Below are 10,577 nucleotides of genomic sequence, written 5' to 3' on the forward strand. Positions count from 1 at the left end.
TCATTATAAAGTCACTTAATAGCCTGTTCCTGTGGTATTTGCCCAGCAGGCATAATCTTGATCTGAATGTAGGCTAAAGCTGTTTTTTTTACATAAGATAAGATAAGATGTTTTATATGTATTAGTCCCACAACGGGGAAATTTAGTGTTACAGCAGACAGGATAGATATAAAATAAAAACACTACAGAGTCCAGGCACTTCAAGTGACTTGATTATTAGTATTTTTGCTTCCATAATGTCTCCTCATTCTCTGTATAAAACCAGCATTTCAACATCAGCCAAGAGTACTGCATAAGAGCTTTGTTTTTTTTAGCACAGGAATCATTTCAACCAGGAAGTGGCATATACAGATCGTGATATTTTCTATTTAATACATTAAGATAGTAGCCCAGCAGCTTCTACGTCCATGCAGTGGGACAACTATGTAATACCACCAAACGTCTGTGGAAGGCGCCACATTCTTTGCAAAGGCGTCGGTGTGTCCCTACCGGCTTCCCGTCGGCTACGTATCGTCCCGGAAGATATACCTTTCTCCTGACACGTAGCAGCCGCAACCAAGTTGGCAGGGCTCCGGTTAGATTTGTCAGACATCACAGGTAAGTGTTAACACTTGCGATGCTTTCATAGCTTATCAATAATGATTTTGTAAGAAAAGTTAAAAGCCGCCGTTGACATTAAGCGCGAGATATGCAGGCCAGGTCTGCACAACAGTCATAGGTAGCTTTAGCTAGCCGCCTAGCAGCCGACTAACGGTACGTTAGCCGCCCAGTGATTAGTAGCTTTTGCTGTGTTTTGGCAACAATAACGCAACTTAACTTCTCCTTTTAGGTGGTTGTGGTCGTCAAGTTATAGATAGTTGACGCAGTAAATAATTGCAGACTAACGACACTCACTTTTGTCTTGTTTCAGCGCTAGTGTGTGAAGCTGACTGCGTTAGCTAGCAGAGCAGCTTCAGCTCACAGGTCGCGTTAAAATGATCGGTTGCACGGTGCAGTATTTTAAGACTCAGCGTCAGATGTTCAAGCGTTTTGTAAAGGACAGCGACTTCTATAGAGTCAATGCTAATGTTTCAGCTACGAGATTTTACGAGATGAAATCATGTAGCTAATGTTTTTACGAACGTTTCCCAATGTGCATGATTTTCCTTGTTGACGACCAACTGGTCCATCTTCACAGAGTACAGTTGTTTTATATAACTGCACTAATGAATGTATCGTTTTTCTGTTGACATCAGCCACCCTACCACCTCACTGCAGAATAAACATAATGACCCCAGCTGATAAGCTCCTGTTTCTGTTTCTGCCAGACTGAGAGATGTCAGGGTTTGACAATTTCAACACCGACTTTTACCAGTCCAGCTACAGTGTGGATGACCAAAGCCAGGCCGGCTATGGCTACAACAACGCTGAAAACCCTTACAATAAGTAAGTGAGGATGGATCTCCTTTTCTGTTGCTCCCTGCGCTGTTAACACCTCCAAAAGCAACAGCATTTCTTTTTTATGTGCCATTTCAGCTGCTGAAGACAAACCTACCTGACATTTTATTGTCTAATTTAAGTGAGTTTGAAAATTACATCCTATTTAGAATTTGAGATGAGGAAGGGAGATTGTTTGGTTAACCAATAATAGGAAATGTTGCAAATGTAAGTAGAAAAAATAATCTCTTTGCATAGTCATTAAATGTTCTTTCAGGCAAAGACTGAGCGCTGTTCTTAAAGAGTGTTACTGTTGTGTCGTTTCCAGGCCATATGGTCAGTATGACTATTCCCAACCCATGGGCTACGCTTCCCCAGGGATGATGCAGCCTCAGCAGCCATACACAGGACAGATCTTCCAGCCCACACAGACCTACACTCCATCCTCATCACAATCCATGTATAGTAACAGCTTTGACGACGAGCCGCCGCTGCTAGAAGGTAGGTGAACCACGACCTGGAGGCTACAATGACGGTCTATCGCTTTGTCTCTTACCCAGCTCCTTTCACCACTCTTATAAATAACTCTCGTTCAGAACTGCGGGAATATTGCAAGGGAGCCGACAAGTGCAGCACGGTCAAAAATACACACAGCACAATTCATCAGTTTGTGAAAATAATCATGAGATGCACTGTTTGTCAGCTTTTGGAATAAATACTGGTACAAGGGCATCAGTTGAATTCTTATCCCAGTGAAACTGGCTTGCGGTATCGCTTCTAGGACACAAACTTTAATATTTGTTCTTAAGGCGTGAAATTGAAGTTTCATCCGCCTGTTGCAGTTGCAGAGTCAGAGGATCGCAGCTGCAAGAATGTTTTGATAGAATTGAAAGGACCGATGGATTAAAGGCCATCTGCCAGACAATGGACTGCAAAATTGGCAGACCAGACTTTTCCAAACTTTTGCATTATTTTCCCCTCCACTTATATACATGGGGAAGCTTTTCTCTGGTATACATGTTGCTCAGTTACACACAAGCCAGCACCAAGGAATACTGATTTGAAGTTGAAGAGATAATTGTATTAATGTCCTTATGTAAAGCTGTTTTTCACTTTTGCTGTATGCATTTGTACTGTTGCAGTAACTAATGACTAATGAAGGCCGTCTTGTTATTTCAATAAACTCACCACCGTATACACGACAGTATACCTAAAATTAGGAGCTCATGAAGAGGCACGGCTATGCCAATGAAAGAGCCTCCACTGTGCAGCTGTACCAGAATTTGACACTCCTAATGCTCCTCAAAATCATCATCACATTGTAGTAGTAATTTTTAATGTCTAGGCTATACTTCTGTTCTTATTTTGGCAACACAGATAGTTTATTATGCCTTTGAGGGTTATTTTCCCATTCAATAAGTTGCCTTTTAGTCATCGTATCTCGACCCCATACATCCATATTCTGCACTTTTACGTAAAAACAAACCCAATGTACTTTTGCCTCAGAATAAGCCAGCGTTCCTGTTCTTAAAACCTCAAAATAATGGAGCAGGTGAAGTAGATGCTCCAGCTGACTCTTGCTGCGCTAAGTGTGCATTGGAGCAGGAGGAGCCAGACCTCTGAGGGATTAAATACTTGACTTTTAGATCAATGTTCTACGTACTCGTTTAGAGTGAAGAGCTTACATGTGGGATTTTTATAGAAGCGGAGTGATACCAAGAGTGAATACTTGAAGGAAAAAATATCAAAAATGACTGTAGCTGTATCCAGCTTGTCATGTTTTTGTAATATGTTGTTCACTGTACGCGATTTTATACTTCATTATAAATCGAATATCTTTGGATGACAAAACAAGCAAATCAAATAAGTGACTTTGGGCTGTGGAAAATAGAGACGTGAGGCATTTTTCATCGTTTTCTGACACTTTGTATACTTAACAATTGATTAGTCCTGACAGTAGTGAACGGATTCATCAGTAATAAAGATTCTAAAAAAGAAATAGGTGCAGCTCTAGGTATAGTTATAAGATTTAACAGACAACCCCTCATCAGTGACATGAAGTTTGTGCTTCTCGCCAATCATATGACTGACAGGAGAGGCATTATGGAAATGCTCTGATTATAAATGATTGAACATCTACTGTAGACAAACACTGTGGTGTTAATTACGTTGTGTCGTGGACTTAATCTGTGCACCGAGCCATCCAGGGTTCCATAGTGACGCCTCCTGCTTCTCACACCTGAGAATTTGATGTCAGATTTTTTAATTAAACTCGAGACTGAATCAGTTTGATCCAGCTGAGACCACTTTGACCTAGAGGTCAATCTCCACTGCTCTCAGTGTCCATTCCTGTGCTTGTATACAAATTATACAAATCTGTGTGACACCGCACAGCTGTGTCTCTGTCGGATCGACAGCTGAGCTGTGGTAAATATGCTGAGACCTTGAAATGAAAATGTTGATCATCACTCAAACGGATCAGACTGAGTGTGACTTTGAAAGGTGAAGAAACACCTCAAGGCAATTCTGAGAATTCACGCTTTTATCGTAGAGGGTCGCTTCTGTCTCCATCCTCAATGCTGACTGAAAAGTCAGAGTACTCCTGCAAGAGAAACCTTTCTTTGTTTGTACGACACGGCCAGTGCACACTGTATGCTGTTCCATCCCTGCCATGTTTTATTCTGTCATTCTGATTTTTTAAAATCGCAGTACAGCTCTTGTGCTCTTACCATGTGTCATGTTTTCCTAACCGCTATATTCGATCATATTTCTAGTGTCCAACACGTCTATGTGTTTTCTCTGTCCTAGAATTAGGAATCAACTTTGACCACATCTGGCAGAAGACACTGACGGTGCTCCATCCGATGAAGGCAGCAGACGGCAGCATCATGAATGAGACGGACCTCGCCGGCCCCATGGTCTTCTGTTTGGCTTTCGGAGCGACACTTCTCCTGGTAAATCATTTGTTTAAAGTTAGGGTTGAATAAGGATTCCTGAGAACCTGAATTAGCAAAAGTGAAGTACTTCTATGTTACAAATAGATAGATCTGTACACCAGCCCACCTGCCACCATGTAGGCGTGTGCGTATCTATATCTGACTGTATGTTTCTTTTCCTTTCCATTTGCAGTCAGGTAAGATCCAGTTTGGCTACGTGTACGGTATCAGTGCCATCGGCTGCCTTGGCATGTACTGCCTACTGAACCTAATGAGTATGACGGGCGTTTCCTTCGGCTGCGTGGCCAGCGTACTGGGGTACTGCCTCCTCCCCATGATCCTCCTCTCCAGCTTTGGAGTCCTCCTCTCTTTACAGTGAGTACACAGGACAACGGTAAAGTTTCTGAATGTTCATATAACCTGTAAATCAAGCAAAGTCTTTTCTATAGTCTGTTTACCACAGTACTGGACCGTTTCTAGTGGTATAAGTTTCCCAGATAGGGTTTTGTAGTATTAACATAGTACAACTTTAAAATGAAGATAAGCTCTGCTAAAGTGTGATATTTAGGTGTAAGACTATGTAACTTCTGTTGGAGTTTCACAAATACCTGTATGTTGAAATTATGCTGCTTTCATATGGGTAACATATGGCCAACCTACTGCTTCCTTCTTCTCCTCTTAAGGGGCATGATGGGAATTATACTAACAGCAGCAATCATTGGCTGGTGCAGTCTCTCAGCCTCAAAGATCTTCATCTCGGCGTTGGCCATGGATGGGCAGCAGCTGTTGGTTGCATACCCCTGTGCTCTCCTATATGGGGTCTTTGCACTCATCTCCGTCTTCTAAAAAAGATCAGTTTGAAATAACTGCTCCCTATTTTTTTGTAATGTCGGTCGTATTATCGTCAGTGTAATTGGTATAATTATTGGCTAATTACACGGTTTTTGCAGAAAAATGGGAGCGGCTGTCTAAAACGGCACCAAGGTTTTTTTTTTTTGGTTTTTTTTTCTTTCATAAGTATCCACCTCTCACTACATTCAGACTTGACCATCTGCAGGCTGGAGAGTATTGTCTCATCTCCTCTCCACCTCGCTTCCCTCATACATGTTAAAGGAGAGGACTGTCAAATTAACCTGGTGAAAAATAATTGTCCTGTGGACCACGTTGAGCCTTAACCGACCTAGTGCAGTCCTGTGATCTTAAGGACACGAAGGGGAAGGAAGTGATCACCCAGTGGAAACCCGATGAGACATTGTTAATTTGGACACAGACAGGAAAGGGTTCTCAATATCTACAGAGGACTGATAACTGACCCTCAGCCCAATCTGGAGCCAGTGGAAACGCCCAGTATCATGCTTATTTTTTTTATTTTTATTTTTTTTTTTGCAAAAGCTGTTGTGAGCCGTTTCTGGCAAACACCTACAGATTACGACAGCTACAAGACTAAGGAAACACCCGTGTTCCTTCCGCTCAAGACAACAGTAGCTCATTCCACTTCTCCACTCAGAACAGGCAGCAGAAAAACGGGGGGCGTTATGAATCTCATCATTTGCTCATTGCAGCAATAACCTGATCTTTGATGTACAAACAGCAGCTATGCTGTATCCTCTCATGTATTGTTTTATTATATTTTCTTGAAATTCATTGGGTTTTAATGGCTTTCAGGAAGACAGAAATACAGTTTGCACAAAAAGCATTGTTCTAATTTTCAAAACCAAACAAATCTGATTAGATCTTGAGAATTTGCGGTCGGAGAGATACTGTATATTTCTAGGTACAGACAGACGTGTCTCTTTAGGTAGTTTGCATCCTTTATATTTCTCAAATCTTTATTTTAGAGTTGACTCACTTTGTAAGCTTTGATGTGTCATCTGTTGTTCATGTCTTCTCATGCACATTAAAGTTGTCTTTGAAGGTTGTCTACCTTGTCACATTAAAAGGTACACTGCATGGTCAAGCAGATAATTGTAAGAAGTGGCGTAACCTCTATTTAAGAGTGGCCCGTGGACATGTAGCTTGGTGCTGTGTGGCACAAGAAAGGCTGGTGTGCGCTGGGTGTTTGATACACAGTGACAGTTTTTAACAACCTGGAAAGATTTTATCACAGCTGTTTAGTAGATCAAAGAAAATAACAGTATCTCTATGGCCTACAAGGTTTTTTTAATTGTATGAAATGTGAGTGTAGTTCTCTGTGGATAAGTGAGGGGTGCTCTCACCACACATCACCTCTCATGCTTCAAGAACATTTCCACTTATAAAGCCATCGGCTGCATGCACTCTTAAAGGCCTTCTGTGTTCACAGTGGGTTGGTTATTGTTAAATGTGTATTTTTATCAGCTAGGGAGTAGTTATTGACACGTGCAGCATGTTTGTCAGTAAAAAAAACACCTTCTTTACAGCCTGCCACACAAATGGATTTTAGAGGATTTTCCCTAATGGTGTAATCACAACACAATATTACTGTACGAAATGTTTGCAGTTTTGATTGCGTATGACCGTAACACCAAAGGATAGACTTTTGAACAAAACACTAATGTCCTGATATCACTTAACATTGGTAGTTTGTCTAATTTTGTCTTCTGGATCAGTAAAACCACAGGCCCTCAAGGTCAGTCGTGTTTGGCAGAATATAAACCACAACTCCAACTGTCCGTGTTGTGTGGAGCAGATTGGTTAGCCTACGCTATTACCACATTCATTTACTTTCCTATTCTAAGCTAAACTTTAAAATACGAGTACTCGCATAATCTAAATAGTGGGTTGACAAGAAGAAATGGTGAGTTTTATGGTTAGTTATTTTTTTTTCTTCTCCCTTATGGGCTTTCTCTGCACTAACATACACGAAGCACATACACGGGGGGGCTCCTTAAATGGATGATAACCCACTTAGGAGGAATGAATAATTCAAAAATGAAAATCGAGTTCTTTTTCTATTCCAACAAACCCGACATCAAGGCGATACTTTGCATTTCAAGCAAACCTAACAGGAGCAGCCTGCTCTCACAGGCTACTGTGTTTATATGTGCATCTGCTGTATGTATAATCTGTTTTGTGTAACAATTTAAAAATAAGGTAAGAATCAACCTGTATTTAATTGAATAACATTCTTCTCATGTATGGAAGTGTTCGGAGTTACACTTTCATGCAGATTTATTTGAGCTCTCTCTAATTAAAACATTGCTTGCGCATGTCATGAATTGTTTGTTTCAACTCATCGCATGCACACTCGTTGTGGTGAGTACCTGGAGTGCATCAAATTATTCTGCACTTCTCCTCTTCTCATCTCTGGGGATCTCAGAAACAGTTGCAGACTTAGTCGGCATGATAGAAGTGAGCAGGATGTTGACATTCGTGCACCCTTCGCGTATGCAAGTATCTGGTTCCAGCCAGTTTGCTGTCAGGTTTCAGTATCTTGCATCTGGATTCACTCAGGGCCATCGCACATTCTCACATTTCCCCTCTAGGGCCCGGAGAAGGAAATCATTTCAGAATTCCATCTTTTTTTCCTTTAAACAAGTCCTTATTCCATCCTCTTGACCATCTGATTGTCCTAACCTTGCAGCTCCCGATTGTTTTCAGTAGTAGTAGTCCAGTACTAATGCTTAGGGAAGGAGGATAGTGTGACCACTTTCACAGTAACATGATGTTACACTATTGTAAATACTACTATATCGAATACAAGCAGCAAACTGGTTTTACGGTCAAGAGTTAAATGACCCATTTAAATATACTGGCTCTAGTCAAAGACATTCAAATTAATGGATGGGTTCAATGTTAAGCATGATCACTGTTTACCAGGATGCAAACAACAATCTAGTTCATATCCAATCCTTGACTTGGCTATAGACAAAAAGTTCTGCACTCAAAAATACATTATACAAACATCATTATGATTATTATTATCAATAATACTAGTAGTGATAGTAGTAGTAATAGTACTTGTACTATCTTTGATGTACTGACTTGGCCTGAGCACAGTTTGCAGAGTTTTCTATAGTACCATATGTAAAGAAAAGTGTAGTGCTACACCTCTGTACAAAAATGTTTGAATTTAAGGCAATAAAAATGATTAGGAGATCTTATCATCAGTGTCAGTACACAACTTTGATTACTTGTCATTTTTATTGCTCCATCTAAATGTATTTTCCGAATTTGCTGAATGGGCTGCTGTGATCCAGGCATTACCAGGACTTCAACGTCCTGACAATATTACCACCGAAACTTGGGTTGTCTCAGCGCTGAGGATTTAATGGAGTTAACAGTGCATATCTCATCATTGACAACAGGTGATGATTCTGCAGTTGTGTTCATAACGCAGATTCAAAATAGCAAAAGTGGATGCAATAAATAGAAGCTCAAACTCGTCGACTGTTTGGGATGCTTAGCTCTTTTCCCATGAGCAGTATTTACTGTTCTAAAAGTTAAAACTAGAAAGGTTGATGGGAGCCAGATGGCTGCTGAAACTACAAAATCAGCACAAACACAAGTATAAGAGTGTTTTTATCTCCTCTTGAAACATTTACACCCAAGAGCCTCTAGATGGCAGTGTTGAGTTACATATCGTCAGTCTTCTTGGCTGACTGAATATTGTTTTGTTTTTTTTGCTGTGTTCATTGGCTACAGCCTGACATTTCCCCTGGAGCAATGACAACATCCCCATTGCCTTATTGAAACTTCCTTACAGTCATTATCAGGAAATTTGTGGCTCACTCTGGACAATTTCAGAATCTCTGAAGAGCTTCAGCCTGACCCACCCAGACTGTTTTGTGGGCTGTAGGTTTACACGCTAGTCTTTTTTTTTGGTTGCTTAGTTTGTAGACTAACCTCATCTTACATAACATAGCAGAACATGTTGTTTGCTGGATGCATTCATTCAAGTGCCTCAAGTATCTTGAATACACATACTGTACTTTACCATAGGTGTGCCCTGAGAAATCCCAAACAGTCCCTAATTTTGGCTGTAAACACCTATTGTATATTAAAAGACCATTACTGTGACTAAAGTTAACTTAAATGATTTGGGGCAGGGCATTTAAGTGAGATGAATAGGAGAACTGCAGTAAAAGAAAGTACTTTTGCTGAGTGTTCTCAAACTTGAGGTCCTGAAAAGAAAGTTATATTAATAGTAGTCATCACCGGAATAGATATCTAGTATCTAATCAACAGCCACCACTGATTTGCCTTGAAACTGCTAATATTAACCACACAGCCATGATAACAATCAGCAGCAGCATCCTCATCATCACCTAAAAGCTGTATAAGGGATAACTGACTGGTTGACTGGTCTGCTTGTCTCTTGGGAATAAGGGCCATTCTTCCATTATGTTATCTAATGGAGGATAATCTCACCTCCATCTGGCCGGCCTGAGCCACAGTCTGCTCTGCCCAGCAAGCTGGCCCGGCAGATTGGTGAGTAGCAGCTAATGATGAAACTGTCTCCTCCTCTGTTGGAGAGAAATACATGGAGCGAGACAAGCTGTAGGAACAGAGGCAGATAGAAGGAGAGGAGGGAAACAGGTGGGAGTTGGACTAAAGACAAAAAAAATAGGGTAAAAAAAAACAACAGCCTAAATTCTTAGGTATTAAACCACATAAAGGGAGATTTACACAATAACTGCTTCAGAAAATGTATTCTAATGTAATGAATCGTGGCATCTGGCATGGGCAGGCTAAGATATACAGCCCATATGTCTCATTGGAAATGCATCTTCACAGCATCCAAATATGCCATACTAATATTCCCAATTAATTATTTTACATGTTTACATGTAACTGTTACTGTTATAAGCTGCAGCCTATAATTGATTTTGTGACGGACATGTGAGCTTATACAATAGTCATGAGCTTGTAACATCCCTTGTTGAAGACAACAACCGGCATTTAATGAATGTATATTGTTGAAATCAGTGCACACGTAACCGGCTTCTTAGACTGTTCCTGCTATAGGCCCCAGTTTCCAGTTATAAATGCGTGATTTATTTTTTATGTCTTGTGACGTGTATGTGAGCTCATACAGTAGTCATGAGTTTATAACATAACATCTGTTGTTAACGAAAAGACAACAATATGCATTTATAGTTACTAGGACATGGCACAGATTCTTCTTCCTGTTTAGCTATGCCATCCTATTCCCCTATCATCATATTGCTTAAAGCAACATTATAATAAATTTATTGTCATAAGAAAGCATGAGCCATGGCTCATTTTACTTCCACTCTGAGTTTT

At 40.5% G+C, this 10,577-nt stretch overlaps 1 protein-coding gene across 1 annotated transcript; it reads left to right on the forward strand.

Moving 5' to 3' along the window:
* The first annotated feature begins 515 nt into the window (after window positions 1-515).
* yipf5 (Yip1 domain family, member 5) lies at window positions 516-6,502 on the forward strand. Its single transcript, XM_070843435.1, has 6 exons — window positions 516-597; window positions 1,308-1,425; window positions 1,745-1,917; window positions 4,225-4,370; window positions 4,546-4,727; window positions 5,036-6,502. Exons 2-6 carry the CDS (start codon window positions 1,316-1,318, stop codon window positions 5,196-5,198), a joined length of 774 nt encoding a protein of 257 aa, XP_070699536.1. The 5' UTR covers window positions 516-597; window positions 1,308-1,315; the 3' UTR covers window positions 5,199-6,502.
* The last annotated feature ends 4,075 nt before the right edge of the window (window positions 6,503-10,577 follow it).

Source organism: Pempheris klunzingeri, chromosome 14 (assembly GCF_042242105.1).
Source record: "Pempheris klunzingeri isolate RE-2024b chromosome 14, fPemKlu1.hap1, whole genome shotgun sequence".
NCBI classification, from domain to species: domain Eukaryota; kingdom Metazoa; phylum Chordata; class Actinopteri; order Acropomatiformes; family Pempheridae; genus Pempheris; species Pempheris klunzingeri.